This window comes from Rhipicephalus microplus, chromosome 8, assembly GCF_043290135.1.
Source record: "Rhipicephalus microplus isolate Deutch F79 chromosome 8, USDA_Rmic, whole genome shotgun sequence".
Classification (NCBI taxonomy): Eukaryota; Metazoa; Arthropoda; class Arachnida; order Ixodida; family Ixodidae; genus Rhipicephalus; species Rhipicephalus microplus.
In genome coordinates, this window is record NC_134707.1 from 83160447 (window position 1) to 83181330 (window position 20884).

At 47.0% G+C, this 20884-nt stretch overlaps 1 protein-coding gene across 5 annotated transcripts in view; it reads right to left on the bottom strand.

Annotated features, from left to right (window-relative positions):
* Positions 1–9998: 9998 nt before the first annotated feature.
* Positions 9999–20884, bottom strand: part of LOC119163866 (uncharacterized) — a 65597-nt gene continuing 54711 nt past the window's right edge. For all 5 annotated transcript variants that reach the window (XM_075872230.1, XM_075872231.1, XM_075872227.1 and 2 more), the window contains 2 exons: positions 11289–11381; positions 9999–10573 (listed from right to left, as the gene is read on the bottom strand). In XM_075872230.1, the coding sequence (XP_075728345.1) occupies positions 10428–10573; positions 11289–11381 (239 nt within the window). In that variant the 3' untranslated portion in view covers positions 9999–10427. The remainder of the gene's footprint in view (positions 10574–11288; positions 11382–20884) is intronic.

The following is a 20884-nucleotide window of genomic DNA, read 5'->3' on the forward strand; positions in this document are numbered from 1 at the left end:
TCATATATGTATATATATTACGTGTAATATAAATTGTGCACTGTGTGGTACATATTTACAGAAAGTAGGGGAAATTGTATCGTTACTTTAGGCAAGGTTTTTGAGTAGACATAATTTTAGAGCAGCCAGGCAGGCACTTTCAAACATGACCAAACTATTGACGCTCACGAAAATTATGCTTTTATAGAAACCTTCGTCAAATACCTACCCCTATTCAGAATACGAGACTTACCGAAGAAACGAACACTTGTAGATCGTTTTCCAGCTCTCGCAAGTTCTTTTATTGAGAGAAGCAAGACGAACGTTGCTAGTAAGTTTTGTGTGAACGCATTCAAGGTTATTTTGATTGGCGCTATCGAGCTGCCGCAGAAGGACGGGAAGTACTGGTACACCAGCTGGGGTGTCACTTATACCTGGGGTCCCTCAGTCAGTTGTAAGTTTTGACGTTTTTTTGTCAAGCGGTTGACGTTTGTGAAGAGTTTATTATGATTTCATTGTGATTGACGCATTCTGTTACTTTGCCTTTAAAGGACCGTGAACTACTTTAAGCAACCGCAGACATTATTAAGCGAATGACTCTTTAGATTGGTTTCACCCATCTATGGTAATTTACACATCCCCGATGACTGCTACATGAGTGACTTCTTACACTACGCAAAGGCACAACAGAAAATCCTTCAAATGAGTCGTTCGTTGAAATCTGCTACCAGGTGTTGACAGTGTTCGATATAGTCTGCGCAAAATAAAGCTTTCACTATCATAAAACAGTTTCAGCAAGATAATGTTTACTAACCTCATCTTTCGAGATCCGCCGATTGTTTGTTTGCTTGCTTGATCCTATATGCGTTGGCTCGTACCAAATATGGGGAATAAGCAATTAAACCGGCGGGTATTGTAATGGGGACAAACGAATTTGAAATTTTGATGGAGAAAAAATAACTATTCAGTGATGTAAGGAATTTATTAGTGGATAATCGTAAGGTGAGCCCCAATTAAAGTAGGTAAATAACTAATGGTTGAAAAGAGTAAATGAATGGCAATTCCAAAAGATAGAATTTCATTAAATAATAAAAGGAAAGAAAATTTAAATTGCAAACCTTCTTGTGCTGTTGAAAAATTCAGAAGCTGATTCCCAGACGCCCCTGTTGCTGTGGCCTAGTGAAGAAGCCCCAAGGGAAAGGATATTTTCAGAATCCAGGGTATATTATGTTTAATTTTCTTAATATAGTTTCTAAATGCTTATTCCCATGGTTTGTGAAACGTCGGCAAATAAATAAAACTTGATCTACGTTTTATGACTCTGGACAGTAAAAGCAAAAGGAATATGACCACTGACATGACCTGTATAAATATAAATTAAGAGGTTACATTGTTTATATTGTCATGAACAATGATGTTAATCCTAAAAAAAAATCTTCCATACCCCACTAAAGGGTATTTTTATTTATTGCATAAGTACCCTTAAATGCCCTTTTGGAGGGTAATAACATGGAAGAGGGCTCATTAAAAACGTGGAGCACAATCAGTAAACAAACGGCTCTTAATAGCAAAGAAAAAAAAAGGGCGAAACTCTCACTAACTCGTGCAAGGTTTGAAACAGTGAAACTGGGCGGTTTTGAAGATTGACTAATCTGGTTGCTTTGACGTTGTTATTAGGTCGCTTCAAGGTCGTTGCTATGCCTTAAACAGGTCACAGCAGCCCTGCTTGGCTGCTGTGACCTGACGGCCCAACGGGCCTTTGTCGAGCAGGCTTGGGCAGTGGCTGAGCCAGTGTTATCCTGTAAGAGGAGTGCCCACCTAGTTTTAACGCGTCCGAAGATGTGGTTATCATAACAACTTTGTATTGTAGAGCCGGTAACCCACTACGAAGGACGCACACGCTACTGCGCCTGTTCAATTAAGGCTACATAGGGGTGCATAGCAAGTTCGAAAAAAAAATTCATGCAGTAAGAGTTCGAAGTACACACTACCAACAGAATATCGCTATCGTGTTCAACTATTGAAGGCGTAGCTTTAAGGTCCCTTAATTTGTTATCTGAGGTGGCCCCTGGAAGAGCTTATTCATTGGAAGAGCTTATCGCCTCACGAATTCAACGCCGCGAAAGCTTAAAAATTTTAAACATCCATCCAGTACGAGCGAACAGTTTGATAAATATTTGTCACACGCTGCAATAACATTCTCTCTTCTCTCGTCCAGACGAAAGCGCTGTAAGCTGAGGAGCGAGGGATGGTAGAGCAAACAAAAAACGCGTCACTGTCGGAATAGATTGTTTCACGTGCAGATAGAGAATGGCCCGACACACGAGTATTACTACAGCCGAGGAGTCCCGCAAGGCGGAGTGCTAAGCCCGACGCTGTTCAACCTAACACTCATTGAACTAGTTGGCAAGCAACCAAGCAGTGTACGACTTTCCATTTATGCTGATGACATCTGTGTGTGGACATCAGGTGTGACTCGACTTCAGCTTGGCGCTCGACTTCAGAAGGCAGCATCAGTGACATCGTACCACCTACGCAAACAAGGGCTCGAAATCGCAAGTGAGAAGTGTGCAGTCGTGGCCTTCACCAGAAAACCAATGTCCGCTTACGGCATATCAATTAATGGGCAGTTGGTGTCATGCAGCCGGAGTCACAGGTTCTTGGGAGTCGTAATCGACCGAAACCTGTCTTGGACACCCCACGTAAACTACGTGAAAAAGCGGCTGACTGCCGTTTGTCCCTTATTCAGGTTTCTTGCTGGGAAAAGTTGGGGAATGTCAGTCGAGTCTATGTTACAACTGTACAATGTATTATTACTGGATTCCTGCGGTATAGCCTACCTGTTATATCTAACACGTGCAAAACAAACCTGCGCACGATCCAAAATATTCAAGCGCAAGCGCTTAGGCTATGCCTTTGTTTACCCCGCTGCGCATCGACAGCTGAAACAATTGCCATTGCACAGGACTACTCGATCATGACGCACATCACCATTGAAACGATGCGTACGTACCGCAGGCAACATGCTAGGAATCTTTCCCACCACTTGGCTACCCTCGCTACTGAGAGGCCCCGCACGAAATTTAGTGCAATTGTCTGTGCTCATCGTGCGTCGTTTACGTCAGGTTTTACGCCTGCTGAGAAACTGGTGTATCCTCCGTGGTGCCTGACACTTCCACAGGTACATGTTTCAATTCCTGGAATACACAAAAAATCAAATTTGCCTGCATGAGCCCTAAAACAATTGAGCTTGAGCCTTCCGCACGAAATGTACAATAACCACGTGCACATATACACCGATGGTTCAACCACAGCGTCTGGTTCTGGCGGTGCGGTGGTGATTCCAGCTAGAGGAATCACTCTGCGAATCAAACTGTCACGTGTCACTATGTCTACGGCGGCAGAACTTGCGGCTTTGCGTGGCGCCCTAGAGTATATCAAATCCCAAAGACCGAGTAAATGGGCTGTGTTTTCCGACTCGAAACCAGCCCTACAGAGCATGCAGTCAGTATTTCGGCGAGGTTGCCATAAACAATTAACTTACGAAGTTGTCAAGCTTGTTCACCACGTCACAGAAACAGGTCACGAGGTCAAGTTTCAGTGGCTTCCTGGCCATTGTGGGATCAGTGGCAATGATTCTGCAGACAACTCGGCTCACACATCGCACCAAGAAGAGCATACCCTTCCGATTCCTTTGTCAAGGACTGACGCTGCAAAGCAACTTCGTCACCTGGCACGTAGTCTGAGTCTGCAGGAGTAGAACACCTCAAGCATAAGGCATACGAGACTATACCAAATAAACCCTGGACTGGAACTTCGACCTCGATCCGGACTTCGTCGACGTGAAGCTTCACTTCTTTGTCGCCTTTGGTTGGGGGTTGCCTTCACAAAAGCATATAGAGCCCTCATCGGATTGACCGACAATGCGGCATGTGACGTCTCCTGCACCAAAGAAGACATCGACCATCTGATATGCCATTGCCCTCGATTTACCTCTGAAAGACAGAAGCTTTCGGACGCATTGTGACAATTGGACGATCGGCCACGCTCTGTGCAGATGCTACTCGAACACCGTCATCACCTTTCGTCGGCTCAAAAAGCAGTCAAAGCTGTCTTGTGCTTTTTGAGGACTACAGGCCTACGTGACGACCTTTAACTTTTGTGTAGTGCCACCGCTGCATACGCGCCAGCCGATTGACTGACAATCGTCCTTTTTTTGTTTTTTCCTTTCTCTTTCTCTTCTCTTTCCTCTCTCTCTCTCATCTTTATGCCCCCTTCCCATTCTCCCCGCATAGAGTAGCTAACCGGGCATGTGCCTGGTTAACCTCCCTGCCTTTCCTCTTGTTGTTTATCGCCCCCCCCCCCCCCTCTGTCTTCGTGTTCTTTATGTACTCAAAGCAAATAAATAAATAAATAAGATTTGATGTAAATTTTAAGGATAGCAGCAACTCGTGAAACAAGTTCGTGAAACATGGGTTGGTGCCGTGTTCCTGGGTGCCGTGGAAACTATGAAAATGGGCCAAAAGTGCGCCTCATGAGAATACCATTTTTATTGTCACCATAACTTGTTACATGCATTCCCAAGTGATTACGAGCAGAAAAAAGCATGGCTTCGAGCTATCCCACGGATGGATTTCACGCCAACATTGCATTATAAGGTAAAAAATTCTCACATTGCTTTATCGGATGTGTGAATCATCGTTCTTAGCTGCGACATGTGTAATATCGAAATACTCTTTTCGTACATAATGAGAATACTTCAAAGCAACGATGAGGAAGCATGCATTTCCCGTGAATATTCACTGATCAGTGGGGTGCGTTTGTAAATGAGCAATGCTAAGATATCCTTCTCATAGTATAGTTAAAATAACTTCCATTTCGCTTTCACTGCCATAAACTATGTCTGATTTGGCCTCTGCTTTATTTTCTGAATGTTCCGTTGTGCAATCATTCTACGATGCCAAGCGTGTTATGTAACAAGTTATTGCGACAATAAAAAATGATGTTCTCATGATGCGATGGAAGAACGCAAACAAACGAAGTAAATTATGTCATTTTCTTTCACTGCTGATGTTGAAAGCCTCCTTTAAAGGTGGTTTGATGTTTTCTTTTCTTGCTTCCTTTATTTTTTAAGGAGAATCGTAGATATAGATATGTAGGGTTTAACGTCCCAATACCACCATATGATTATGAGAGACGCCGTAGTGGAGGGCTCCGGAGATTTCGACCACCTGGGGTTCATTAACGTGCACCCAAATCTGAGCACACGGGCCTACAACACTTCCGCCTCCATCGGAAATGCAGCCGCCGCAGCCGGAGTTAGATCCCACGACCAGCGGGTCAGCAGCCGAGTACCTTATCCACTAAACCACCGTGGCGGGGCAAGAGGAGAATTGTAGGCGTAGTACTTACCCGGTCCATGAATACCGAAATTCATATTGTCGCGTAAAAATGATCTGTTTTATTGGTATCTTACGCGTATCACTGTGTCGTTTTTTTTTTCTTTGAGAACGATATCATGTTAATACCACGGGTAAATAATTGTGAAGGGATAGCTATTGGCAGGTTATATTTATGCGTAGTGTGTTTCTTGTGTAGCGAGTTTATAACAATCGCCTTTATTCGTGCTCGCAGATTAGTGAGCTACACTTCCAAGCAGAGAATTTCGTAACGACGCTGTCACATCGAGAAGAACGAACAGAAAGGATAATCGAAGTAGAACGAGAGAAACACAAGCTGAAACACAATGTTGTACCTTCTATCTTTCCGAACTGTCCAAAATACTTGTCTTCAAAGCCAACACGTCGAGAATCGACAGTGAGGAAGATAGCAAGAAGGGAGAGCGCTGCTTTGCAAGAAGCTGTAAACAAGTCACTGGAGTCTATAGACAACTTGAGCAAAAAAGAAACAAGGTGTCTTCTTATACTGACTTCAATGCGAAGCTGTCAGCGATATGCAATAATAATTTTTGGACAGTACCTATGAGTAACGAGTGCATCAGATTTTTTGACATCAAAAGCAATCCTTCTCCTTACGTTAAATGCCCACTGACTGTTCTCCTAGATCTCTCACTTTCTGTTTCTTTGAACGGAGTGCAACTCCGATCGCTTCCTTATGGTAGCTCTGTTCCATGTGCTGTGCCTGAGGTTGCGCTGTGACATGGTTCTGGTAGCGAAGCTAGTTGTGCAAAAACTGTCATTGGGAGATTACGCCAAAGACTTTCTCTCGTGCAGTGACCAACGCAGTATCGTCGCTTCGCTGGCCTTTTTTTTTTTAGATGCGGAGCATCTAATACTCGAGGCTTGTAGTGCGGCGCCGTCCGCAAGCTTCCTCCTCCTTCTTCCACCATCTGTGCATCCCTTCCTCCTCCACACACCGCGCGCGCTTCACTCCTCCACCATCTGTGCACCCTTCCTCCTCTACACACCGCGTGCGCTTGTCCTGTTCACGAACATTCGCTAGCTGTATAATGTAGCGCGCATGCGCCGTCACGCTTCGAGAACATCGGCAGCTGACGCGCGCGCATGCGCCGTCGCGCTTCGAGAACATCGGCAGCTGACGCGCGCGCATGCGCCGTTACGCTTCTCCCCCTTCTCGAACATTCGACAGCTGACAGTGCATGCGCCGTCACGCTGTATATATACTCAAGGTCGGTGCTCGCTCGCTCAGTGGCCGCTCGTCGGTTGGTTTGTACGGTGCGTCGACGTCCGAGGTCGCAATGATCGACGTCCCTTCGACCAGTGCCGGCCAAAGTGTTGGCGGAACCGCAACCAAGTCGTCGTCCGAAGACAAGGCAGCGCGGAGAAGAGCTCGCGACGCCGAACGTAAACGTCGGCGTCGAGCGGAAGATGCTCAACTTAGAGAACGTGAAGCCGCTGAGAGACGTCAGCGTCGAGCAGCAGCACCGGATTCGGCCGCTTTGAAACGTAAGCGTCGACAAGAGGACCCGGACTTTCGAAAACGGGAAGCCGAGTGCAAGCGTCGGCGACGAGAGGCCGATCCCGATGCTGCCCGCGAGCGCAAGCGCGCCGAGGTAGCGGCGTGGCGCGCCAAGCAGTATGCCACGCCCAACGCTCGCTTCAAGCGCGACTTCCTCGACCGAAGCTTCGGCCACACCTGCAAGGTTTGTGATCGTCTTTGGTTCGATAACAACTTAACTCGGATCGGCAACATTCAGAACAACTCCAAAGCGTTGTCGGTTCTTTGCGATACGTTTGGTAAGGGCACCGACTATGCCGACTACGTCGTATGCTCCGCATCCTCCTCAGTGTTCCCCCGAGGGAAGCTGCGGGCAATTTTTTTTGCTCAATCCGCAGACCAACATTGATACATGTGAAAATGGCCGCACCACACTGACAATGTTGCGCTTGGTAGTTCGCACAGCAACCAAAGTTGTCTTGAACAACGTCTGCTGGCTGAAAAACGACAGCATCTAACACAATGTGCAGAAGAAAGCCACAGCACGGAAATCAGCGACACACAAAAAAAAGTGATGTTTTAACGGAATCAAGCTTATCCTGTGTTGTATGGTGTCTTCTTACGAGAGTGAAACAACCTTCAGAATGCTTCACTTGTGCCCGGGTAAGCTTCTCAATTACATGACAAAGTACTTTGCATCCATCAAAGACTATTATATCACCAGTCGAAGTGAGCGCCACACTCCGGAATACCGTAACGCGGTGCCCGCACGATTACAGTGGTAATGAAGAACAACTGCGCATGACGCCGTTGTGCACTCTGTTGGGTTATCTGCGTCTCATCTTGATACCTCCAAGAGTGCGCCGGGTGCTCATATTGAAACGTAAGCTCCCATATAGTCGTGAAATGAAAGATTCAAATTTCTCCAGTGAAAGCGTCTATAATATCGCACTTCACGCAAGTCTTTTATTTGATTTTGTGACAGTAAAATTGCGCTTCCTGGACGACATATACCGCACAGGTTCGAAAGCTAATTGGACACTTGCTCTGCTTACTATACCTCGGGACAACTTTCTGTGGCCGCACAGCCAAAGCTACGTGGGCACAGCTTCCGCACATGCGTTACTATGCCAACGAGTGCGTTTGCGTACGATTTCTTTTTCTATTTTGCAAGCGCATCGTACATGAGCATTTTCCCAGGAGCATTCAATGTTTAAGATATTATTTTCAGACAATGTTTTGAAGATTACATTATACATAAATTTATATGAAAGCTATGACAAGCTTCGATATACTCATGAATACACTACAAAGGGAACAAATACATGTGATCATTCCTGGGACCATCTCCCAAATCTATGAAAACAGTATTACATCAGTGTTTCAAGCCCACGTGCAAAGCGAGCACTATGGTTTAAAGCTTGCATTTGCTTTTCGGAACGCTATGAAAGACTCCTAAATGAAAGAACAAAGGAATCAGCTCTACTAGAGCAATCACTTCTATTAATTTTTTTTTTCAGAAAGACAGGGAACACTCAAGCAAGAACTCCAGATTCGGTAAATGCAGGGCTGTTATCATCGTTTTCCATCCTTTGGAGAAGCATGAACTTTCTGAAGACGCTCACGTTATTTTGTTTGTGGATGCGAAGGCGTAAGCCGGATCACAGATATCTTGGCCACGAAGGGTAACGTGCGAGTACGGAGCGGGCGTCCCCCGTTCGCCAACACAAGCGGGTGTTTTTGCACAGCCAGACGCATCATGGCCATAAACACGCCTGTTGCACAGGCTCGTCTTTTCACTGGTTATTTAATTGGATGCGAAGGAGCTTGTTGACCAGCTCAATCAGATGTGCGAAGCCACCCTTACGGCGCATGCACAAAAGATGGCTCAAGCTTTGCAAGACCGTGCTTAAGCGCTAGCGCGTTTGGTCCCGTGTAAGTGCCTGGGTTGGGTTAAACGCTGTCGCCCCCTTACACGCTCTCAACAATCGCGTGATGGCGTCGGAGAACGAGATGATGCAGAGGCGCCATGGACGAGCGATGAAAGCACATGTTCCCTCGTGGCATGGCGATAAACCCATGCGGCCGTTTCCAATAACAATTCGGGACGAGTAACAGCAACAGAAACGCCACGGAACTTATGGTGTGCTCCATTGGTAAGGACGCGGGCAACATCGGGCAACGTGGCCCTGATGAACGGAACTTTTAGTCAATCCTTGTGCTTCTTCACATGCTACCTATAGTTCTTTTTAGCGAGATATTGTGTAACTTTTTTCAAATGCTCTGTCATCGCAAAGCGATCAGAATTCGTCCCACCGCAGACGCTGCGGGCACGGTGTTACAGAACGTGATCTTTCGCGATATTTCATCAGCAATAGTAAGAAACCAAATATCGACTATGGTTAGAAAGCAATTTATGCAAAAGTGTCATTGCTTTTACATCCGTTTTCCGATCGCTATTTCACTTGAAAAACAAAATGGCAGCATATCCACGGGGTGGATGATGGAGAGTGGGGCGAAGCATCCGGCTGTGTATTCGTTCTTGCCTCCGTCCGTCCGTGCGTCCATCCATGGGTCCAACCATGCGTCCATCCGCCCGTCCGTGCGTGCGTCTGTACGTGCGTCCGCACGTCCATCCATGCGTCCGTCCATGCGATCGTCCATGCATCCACCCTGCGTCCGCCCATGCGTTCATCCGTTCGTGCAGCCATCCGTGCGTCCGTCCATGCATCTGTCTGTGTGTCCATTCGTCCATCTAGTCAACACTCCAAGTACAACAATCTCGCATCATTTCATTATATATTCCGCATATAGAAGCACCGCCATCCAGCAGACATTTCAAGGACTAAACGAGAGGTGGCATACGCACACTTTCTTGCGGCTGGCGCTTCGTGTCTACTTCCCACCTTTAACCGCCTCGAGTTCATGGTATATAATAGTTCACTGTATTCATGGCACAGCGGCCCAACGCTCGCTAAACCTTTCTGAAACAAAGGAGGTTACGTCGAGCAAGTATAACGTAGCAATCTTTTCTTGTCAGATACTGCTCAATGTACATGCCATTGGCTGCTAATGGGGAATGAGAGACAGAAGAATTTGGCTTTTAGTTAACGCGAACGCTGTGATTTTTTTATTGTTCAACAACGCACCAGAGAAATCTCCCACCAGCACCCCCTTGGAGGTCAAAGCGTAAGACATGTTACGTACTACGAGGGACAAACGGGTGCCGCTTTGAGGAGCTTCGCCCCTAAAACTGGTCTGTCTGAAAATTTACACGTTACCAATGTCACTTTCAAGAAGGCTATCAATTTGAAAGACCCACTTGTGTTGTTGGTATCACTCTCACTCATCTCTTTTTTTTGCTGATTTGCCCATGCAGGAACGATATTTACGAGTCAAAATTGTCTTTGTTTCCATCAGCTCGATTATTACAGATTTTTCTTCTGCCACGTTATACCTGCAATTTTTTAAATCTCATAGGCCCACCTAACTGTCTGCCTCCCCATCGTGCGTTTGCCTTCTCTGAGAATCTACCAGCGATTGGAGTTGGCGCGTTTATCACACTCGCTAAGGTAACGTGTGTCATGGCAATTTGCATAGAACGTTGCGTTGCAAATCTTCATTAAAATTTTAGAGTAGCGTTTCACGGCCCACATTGAGCAGTTTGCTTTTTGTCCTGCAATGAACAGAAAAGAAACACATTTATAGATTCGTAGCTCATGTTCGATGATAAATATAAATATTTTTCAGCCAAAGAAATATTTTTATTACTTTTTATTTCCGTTTAACCAAAGCTTTCACAACACACGTGTGGTAAATTAAATCACACAAATTGCAACTGAATGACGTACACCATATTGACTGTTAAGTATTATTTATTCCCCTGATTAAGAGAATAAATTTCTCACTGATGTTCTGCCTAAAGTTTGGGAATAATACATACCTAACTTAACGATATGAGTGACTTCCTTTTATTTGATAACTTGAAGCTAATGCGAAAAAAAGTCTACGTTTCAGATTGCGTGTACTACTTTTATAACATAGCAGAACAAAAGGCAGGACGACCACTATATTTCAACAGAAGTCTGGTCAACTCAAGTTTAAGTCTTGCGGTTGGCCTGTGTGGATTTTGTTTCTGTCCTTGTTTTTTTTTCGCTATATTACGTATTCAAATCAAAACCAATTGGCTCGAATTTGAGCATTACCTGTAACATTTTCTTTTGTCGCTTCGTTAATTCTGGACGCTGCAATTAGAATGTCGCTTTTCAACCATGATCACTGACTGAACTCATTGAGGCAAATATTCATCATGCGTGTATCTGATTTCTGGTCTATAATACTGCAACCTATTTATCAGCCACACACTCTGTGTTTGTAAAGACAGTACATACCTTTTTTCCACGAACGTTCGCCTAGAATCAGGCAATCTTGAGAACCGTGAATAAGCACGAAAGAAGACTCTGGATAAAAATAGTCCACGGGTCCTAGAAGAATTTTATATGAATTCAGCTTTCCTGCCTGCACTTCGAACAAATATTTATTTCTTGGTATTTATGTATACCGAACCCACGACAAGGCAGACTAGAGGGGCATAACATACTTCATTTGACGTTCTGATAAGTTGATGTAGACCAGTATTTCTCCGCTAAACGGAGCAGCTAAATGAAGGAAGTGGATAGAACTTTTGGCCGCTGAAGAATATTTCTGTGGTAATGCAAACTAGACAGAGGCTCAATGGTGGAAGCTCTAGGACAAGGGTTTCAAACACAGCTCAGCTAATCAGCCGCAGTGACGAAAATTTGCCGAGCATGGACCAGGAAAATGAAGTTAAAGTCGGGCGGGGAGAGGGATAAGTACGAAGTGTCGGCTAATGGAATCATTTGAATGAGCTTTCCCGTATTTCGTATGAGCCATTTCTGAAAGAAATTTGGTGTCAGAGTTCAGTAATGTTCATACCCATTTCTAAAGTGACTGAATTCTGTAGACACCGATTCAGAGGTTTGTTCTGCAGTTATGCATGAACACATCTTTTTTCTAGGTGAAGAGACCAGTCAAACTGTAAATGCACAGTTCTCTTTTCGCACAAAACCACGTGTGTGTTCATGTACGTGTTACGGGGTTGAGTTAACTTAAACTGAAAGATTCCTCACAAGAAAAGCTCTTAAGAGCAATCTTCTCTATGTAGCTCATGAGCATAATAATTTGAAGTCTTTTTGATGTATGAGACATAGAGAGTCGTGATCGAATTGCGTGCCACGTGTTTGAGGCCTCTGCAATAGTAAATGAAAATTTTGTTAACATCAGTAGAGCCAACGTTTAGACTAGCCATCTTGTCGTCTTCGACATTGCATCTGGTAAAAGGAAAAGATAACCTCAACACTACAGCTAGAAAAATACCAACCCTACCTAAATGAGAACACAACAAACGTGTAATCACGAAACTAATGGGCAAATACGCAATAGCGAGTTGAGCGCAATAGCGACACCCTGTTCGTAGTGCGTACTTCAAAACTTAGTGCATGAAACCTTTTCAAGCTTGCTATGTATTCACTATGTTGCCTTAAGGAAATAGGTGCAGTAGCGTGCTCGCCTTTTGAAGCGAGTGACCGGGTTTTAACCATGAAGCCATTATATTAAGATAATCACGTTCTGACATTCACTGGCAATGTGTGCTTGTACCACGTAGTATTACTGCAATATTTCGTGTTGCATTGTGAAGCATGTATACAGGACGCGTGTGTTTTTAAAGCATGAAAGCTACTTTCACTGCTTTTCCAAGCAGAGGAAGTTTTTTTTTTCACTGTTCTTTTCACAGGCAGAGGAAGTTATTTTCACAAGCGTAGGCGTGGCTGTGTGGTAGAATATTCACTTACCACGCGAATGATCGTTTTTTTTCTTTATTTATTTTATTTGCACCGTTCTTGATTAGGCGGTCACGCATAAGATGATGACTTTTCGCTCACGACCACTGACGTCCAAACCGGAATTTCTGCGAAACGAGCTCTTTAACGCTATCGCGTTAAAATATTAGGTAAGGTGGTGTCACGGGCGAGACCCAGAACGAGCGCTGTCCTGTGTATTATTTTCTGTGCCCTAATTTTTTTACGGGCTAAGTTTCGCCATGATTAAAACACACGCAGGGAGGTTTATTAGACGAGCCTAACGGACATGCGGAAGGTCAAAGAGAGCGACAGGATGACAAAGGTGGTGGTGCTCGAACGCCCATCTCGTGGTGCCTTTCTCTGTGATGATGTTTATTGTTCCCTGGTGTTGCCATCATTCCTTCATTATAATTGCCGCCGTCAAGAAAATTGAAGCCATCCTGGCGATCTAACAGATGGGAACGAGCGGGTCGAAGTACGGCTTCAAGCGCTCCTCGTGAACAACATCGTGTCCACGCCGACGATGGTCACCGAGCGGCGTAAGTGGTTCAATGGCGAAATTGACGGGTAATGTACACTCTACAATGTGGTATGGACCTTCGTGATTTGAAAGTAGCTTGGTAGACAAACCAGGTGCACATGGTGATACACACAGCCATACAAGGGTTCCAGGGGCGAACTTCACAGGAGGAGGGTGGTCGTCATCGCGGGCCTTTTACTCGGTTTGCTGGTCGGTTCTAGTAAACTTCTTCGCTAGTTGGCAGCATTCTTCCGCGTGACGGGCGGCTTCCGACACAGTCGTGCACTCAGATGCATCTGGTGCGTGTGGCAGCAAAGTGCTGATTGTGATGGTTGACATTCGTATAGAAGAAAGAGTGGGGGAAAGGCGGTGGTGGCTTGGGAAGCGGTGTTATACGCATAGGTCACAAACGAAAGAACCACTTCCTAGTTTGTTTAGTCAGATGCAACATGCGTCGAGAACATGTCACTCAGAGTCCGATTAAACCACTCAGTCAAGCCATTCATCTGAGGGCGGTAAGTAGTTCTCATCCAGTGTACAATATGGGACTAGTGGAGAAGTGCTTGAATTAAGTCGAATAGAAATACACGGCTCCTGTCACTGAGGAGTTCGCGAGGAGGACCATGACGTAGCACCAAACGATTGAGGATTAAGGCTGCAACACCATGAGCGGTTGCCGTAGGAAGAGCAGTGGTTGCGGCGTACCGTGTCAGGTGATCCACAGCAATGGTAGCCCACCGGTTACCTGCCGTGGTCAATTGAAGCGGACCATAAAGGTCCATTCCGACGCAATTAACTGGACGGTTGGGGCACGCAGCAGCTGTAGTGAAGCTGCTCCTGGATGCGGTGGCTGTTTCAGTCGCTGACACTCCTGGCATCCGCAAGTAAACTGTCGAACAAAGGTAAACATCCCATGCCAGTAGTACCACTTCCGTAAACGTTCGTAGGCCTTGAAGACACCTGCGTGAGTGCTTTGCAGGTAGTAGTGAAATGATGCACAGATTGTAGAGCGGAGCTTTCGTGAAATAACGAGCAGCTACTTCCTCACGTCTGATGAGTGATTGCGTCGGTACAAGAGGCCAACTCGAATGATGAAGTGCTAAGCCTGGCATCTCATTGCTCGAGTGGTTGAACTGTCGGTACCTCAGATAAAACGCCCAGAAGCGAACTTATCCATGCATCGTCGCGCTGTGCAAAGAACAAGGTGTCGATGTCAAGAACAAACAGCGTGTGTCTTATGGAGGATATGGAGGCAGCCTCAGTGGAGAGTGGTGATCATGAGAGCACATCAGCATTGCCATGTTGACGGCCGCAACTGTAAAGGACGCGGATTTTATACTCTTGAAGTCGCAGAGCCCAACAAGCAATGCTATCTGACGGATCCTTCAGCGACGACAACCAACTTCAAGGCAGGATGGTCTGCAACTACAGCAAACGTGCGGCCATATAGCTGATGGCGAAACTTGAAAAGCGCCCAAAGTATGGCCAAGCACTCTTTTGGGTAACACTGTAGTTTTGCTCAGTCTTTGTGAACGTTCTGCTGGCGTAGGTGACGTCATACTCAGGGGATCCAGGCTTGCGTTGAGAAAGAACTACACCAACACCGACACCGCTGGTGTGTCTATGGATCTCAGTTGCGGCCGTGCGATTATAGTTGCGCAATATAGGCCGTGATGTCAGGAGATGGCGAAGAGTGGAAAAAGCTGATCACAATCAGAAGACCATGACGAGACATTCTTGGCACTGTTTAAAAGCTGGGTCCAAGGGACAATTGTGGAGGCAAAGTTGCGCACAAACCGACGAAAGTAGGAGCATAATCCTATAAAGCTGCGTAACTGTTTTACGGTCGTCGATTTGGTGAATTCATTGACGGCGCGTAGTTTAGCCGGGTCGCGAAGAACACCATCCTTTGATACGACGTGACCAGGAATGGTGAGCTTCTGAGCAGCAAAGTCGCATTTATTGAGATTCAGTTGGAACTGCGCATTCTTTAGACACGTGAAGACAAGTTTCAAGCGTACAAGATGCATTGCAAAATCGGGTGCAACGACGACGATATCGTGGAGGTTATTTCATTTCAAACCCCGCAGAACCAAGTCGATCATGCGCTCGAATGTGGCTGGCGCTTCGCAGAGGCCGAACGGCTTGAAATTGAACTCATATAACCCATCATGTGTCACGAAGGCTGTTTTTGGACGACCGGAATTCACTAAGTGCACCTGCCAATACCCCAAACGCAAATGTAACGACGAAAAAAACTCGGCACCTCGTAAGGAATCAAGGGCGTCATAAATCCTGGGCAAAGAGGTCTTTGCGAGTGATCTCATTTAAGTGCCTGTAATCCACGCACAAGCGAATTGAACCATCCTTCTTCTTAACAAGATCGACAGGTGATGCCCATGAACTTTCGGAATGTATGGATAACGTCGCGCTTGAGCATATCGTCAACCTGTTCAGTGATAATCTGACGTTCCGCGGCGGAAACGCGGTATGGTCGCTGTCGTACTGGCGCGTTGGAACCTGTGTCGATGCAGTGAAAACAAAAAACTGGGAGTTTGGCCAAGGGTAGGTTGAGCAACTTCAAATGATTAACGGGACTGGTAGAGCAGCTGGAGAAGCTCAGAGCGTTCAGATGGCAATAATCAATCGGCGATTGATGTATCGAAAAGCTTGGAAGGTGGTACATTGGAAGGATTGAGGCTACTGATGGTGTCGTAGTCACCGCAACAATCTGGTGGCATGGTAAAAATTTGTTCTCTATGAATTACAAGCACGTGTCCAAGAGATTCACCTTGAAACAGTTCGACGGGATATGGAAGGTGATTGGTGAAGCAAAGAGCACTGTTTCCTTCAGAAATGGAGAAGGCAGAAGAAGTGATTATCGACTAAGGAAGAGGCTTGATATTTCAAAGAATGTAGCTTCTTCCCTAATGCCGTCACATAACACGGGGAGCAACACAGCTGCTGTCAAAGGAATTTCAGTGCCTTCTTTGACGACGAGTTTGTGTTTGGCGGGCTGAATGCGGTCGGTTGGTTGGCCGTAAACCGGGAAGAGTTCAAGCTCCAATCTTGCGCAATCAATAACGGCGTGGTTACGTGATCAAACATCCCATCCAAGTAGGATGTCATGTGAGAATGACGAAAAGACAATAAACTCAAGAGTGTAGTGGTCCTTCGCGAGGATCAGTCGGATAGTACAGGCGGCTACAGGCTGAACCGGGTTCCCATTCGCTTTTGCAAGGACATCTTATCAGTAGGCGTAGTCACTTTTCGGAGTTTGCGGCAAAGTCTAGCGTCTATCTCAGAAACGGCAGCACTGGTATCAATTAGAGCATATGCTCGAGTACCTTCTACAAAAACGTCGACAATATTCGACGGCAATGTCCGAGGTCTTGAGCATTTCTACAGTGCAGTTCTTACCTCCTGAACTGCGGTGGTTATTTTCCCTCGTGTTAAGGAGCTGGCCGACGACGCATGGGTGAAAGGGAGAGACGACGGGATGAAGGTTTGCGACCAGACATGGTACCCGGATATTCCCGTGAAGAAGATCTTGACTGAGGATCCGAATTTTCCAGACGAGATGGAGGAAAGTCCATGAGGCTGTTCTGTGTCCGGGCATCTGTGTATACCGGCACGCGATGACGGCAGTATCGGACCGCCACACGCAAAATAGATGGGCCAGTTATCGCGTGTTCTCCAAGTATCGGGGACGAGGGGAGCAGCCCATGCGGCGGACGGGTGAGTTGAGGCTGTGGTAGCAATGGGAGAAGCCCAGGTGGTAAACGGTTGAGTCGGGGCTGAGGTATGCGGCCGTCCTTGGAACGGCGGGGGCTGGTGTAGCTGCTGCCGGTTTGGTGCCTCAGCGTAAGTAAGAGGCGCGGTGACGGAGGGCTCCTGCAAGGACTCCTGCATAGCCTCGGAAATCTGCTCCTAGACCACACGTCGGAGTATGGGAGCCAATGGTGGTGGGTGTCGCAGTGACTGTTGTTGCGAGAGCTCCTGGCATTGAGCAAAAGGCAGTAGAGAAAGCTGCCGAGCCACTTCCTCTCGCACGAAGTCTTTCATTTGTGCGAGAAGGTTTGTCTGGTCAGTCATGACGTCCACTGCGGTCACTGGTTGGATTATCTGGAATGAGCGTCGCGCCTCAGCTCATTGCCTGCGCAATTCATCGTAGCTCTAACACAAAGTCACCACTTCTGCCACAGTGCAGTGCTAAGACACTTCGCGAGAAGCATCTGGAAAACGTCATCGTCGAGGCCCTTCATGATGTGCTGTATCTTTGCACCCTCGCTCATGGAAGCATCAACGCACCGGCAAAGATCAATTACATTTTCTATCTATGAGGTGAAAGTTTCACCTGGCTCCTGTGCCCTTGTGCGTAGACGTTGTTCGGCGCGTAGCTACCGTAAGGCAGGGCGACCAAAAACATACGTCTCTGTGGGCAAAATTTCTTCATATATTTAGCGCCATTTCATGACGTGTCACTCAAATGAAAAAAATTGCAACACGGTCATCTTCCCTCCTAATGCTTCGCACAGCGTCGAGTAGATTCTCCGTGAGCGGTCACAACGTGGTTTATTTCGGCGTTTTGGCCTAGAGCCTGTCCATCCTGGTGAAGGCCAGACTGTAGGCCGAAACGTCGAGCTAAACCACGTTGTGACCGCTCACGCAGGATCTACTTGACTATATATATATATATATATATATATATATATACATATATATATATATATATATATATATATATATATATATATATATATATATAAATATATATATATATATATAGCACGACGGGAGCGTTGTCAACAAGGATAAATATATTTATTTCCCAACAGTTTTGGGAGGGGTCCTCCCTTCATCAGGAGATGAGATAGGAGTACCCCTCCGTAAACTGTCGATGGAGTGAATGATGATAAGTGGGGCGAAACATTGGTCAGTCCGTTCGTGCTTCTGTCCATCCATTCGTTCTTGCTTTCATCCGTCCGCGCGACCATCCGCGCGACCATCCGCGCGACCATCCGCGCGACCGTCCGCACGACCATCCGCGCGACCATCCGCGCGACCATCCGCGCGACCATCCGCGCGACCATCCGCGCGACCATCCGCGCGACCATCCGCGCGACCATCCGCGCGACCATCCGCGCGACCATCCGCGCGACCATCCGCGCGACCATCCGCGCGACCATCCGCGCGACCATCCGCGCGACCATCCGCGCGACCATCCGTGCGACCATCCGTGCGACCATCCGTGCGACCATCCGTGCGACCATCCGTGCGACCATCCGTGCGACCATCCGTGCGACCATCCGTGCGACCATCCGTGCGACCATCCGCGCGACCATCCGCGCGACCATCCGCGCGTGCGTCCGTCTATCTGTCCATGCGTCATTCCGTGAGTCCATCCGTCTATCTGTCCATGCGTCATTCCGTGAGTCCATCCGTCTATCTGTCCATGCGTCATTCCGTGAGTCCATCCGTCTATCTGTCCATGCGTCATTCCGTGAGTCCATCCGTCTATCTGTCCATGCGTCATTCCGTGAGTCCATCCGTCTATCTGTCCATGCGTCATTCCGTGAGTCCATCCGTCTATCTGTCCATGCGTCATTCCGTGAGTCCATCCGTCTATCTGTCCATGCGTCATTCCGTGAGTCCATCCGTCTATCTGTCCATGCGTCATTCCGTGAGTCCATCCGTCTATCTGTCCATGCGTCATTCCGTGAGTCCATCCGTCTATCTGTCCATGCGTCATTCCGTGAGTCCATCCGTCCATTTCTCCGTACGTCCATGCGTCATTCCGTGAGTCCATCCGTCCATTTCTCCGTACGTCCACGCGTCCGTCTATCTGTCCATGCGTCATTCCGTGAGTCCATGCGTCATTCCGTGAGTCCATCCGTACATTTCTCCGTACGTCCACGCGTCCGTCTATCTGTCCATGCGTCATTCCGTGAGTCCATCCGTCCATTTCTCCGTACGTCCACGCGTCCGTCTATCTGTCCATGCGTCATTCCGTGAGTCCATCCGTCCATTTCTCCGTACGTCCACGCGTCCGTCTATCTGTCCATGCGTCATTCCGTGAGTCCATCCGTCCATTTCTCCGTACGTCCACGCGTCCGTCTATCTGTCCATGCGTCATTCCGTGAGTCCATCCGTCCATTTCTCCGTACGTCCACGCGTCCGTCCATTTTTTCGTCCGTCTTCTAGTCTTTCTGTCCGTCCGTGTGCCCATTTAGAGAACACTCCAAGTACTGCCATCTCGCATCTCGCGCCCCCTGTGGCACATACCCGCTCCGCGCGTCTGTCCGTCTGCTAGTCTGTCTGTCCGTCCGTTCATACGTCCGTATCTGCATCCATCTAGCGAACACTTCAAGTACCGCCATCTCCCATCCATTGCCTCCGAGATTGCGGGTGCATGGCGTGGTAACCCGCCGAGCACCAGCGATCTCGAAGGCCATGTTCCATCTCGCACCCCCTGTGGCAATGTCCCACCGGTGGTTACGTACAATATCGGAGGATGTACAGACGCATGCCTTGAGAAGCTTCACTCTCAGAAACATGACCAAAAGCGCATGAGTAATATAAACATCACGGAAGAAATCTACAGGGGATCAACTGCTACCATAGTGCTTCATAAAGAAAGCAACACAATACCAGTCAAGAAGGGTGTAAGGCAGGGGGACAAAATCTCCCCAATGCTATTTACTGCGTACTTACAGGAGGTTTTCAGAAGCCTAGAATAGGAACAGTTAGGGATAAGAGTTAATGGAGAGTACCTTAGTAACCTGCGCTTCGCCTATGACATTGCATTGCTGAGTAACTCAGGGGACGAATTGCAACTCATGATTACGGAGTTAGACAAGGAGAGCAGAAAGGTAGGTCCTAAAATGAATCTGCAGAAAACGAAAGTAATGTACAACAACCTCGGAAAAGAGCAGCGCTTCGAGATAGGTAATAGTGCACTTCAAGTTGTAAAATACTATGTCTACTTAGGGCAGGTAATAACCGTGGAGTCGAACCACGAGATTGAAGTAACTAGAAGAATAAGAATGAGGTGGAGCACATTTGGCAAGCACTCTCAAATTATGACAGGTATATTGCCACTATCCCTCAAGAGAAAGGTATACAACAGCTGTATCTTGCCGGTACTTAGCTACGAAGCAGAAACCTGGAGACTTACAAAGAGGGTTCAGCTTAAATCGAGGACGACGCAGCGAGCAATGGAAAGAAAAATGGTAGGTGTAACCTTAAGAGACAAGAAGAGAGCAGAGTGGATTAGGGGACAAACGGGAATTAAGGATATCATAGTTGAAATAAAGAAGAGGAAATAGACATGGGCCGGGCATGTAGCGCGTAGACAGGATAACCGCTGGTCGTTAAGGGTAACTAACTGGATTCCCAGAGAAGGGAAGTGGGTTAGGGGGAGACAGAAGGTTAGGTGGGCAGATGAGATTAAGAAGTTTGCGGGTATAAAGTGGCAGCAGCAAGCACAGGACCGGGTTAACTGGCGGAGTATGGGAGAGGCCTTTGTGCTGCAGTGGACGTAGTCAGGCTGATGATGATGATGATGAATCATCGTACTATCTGC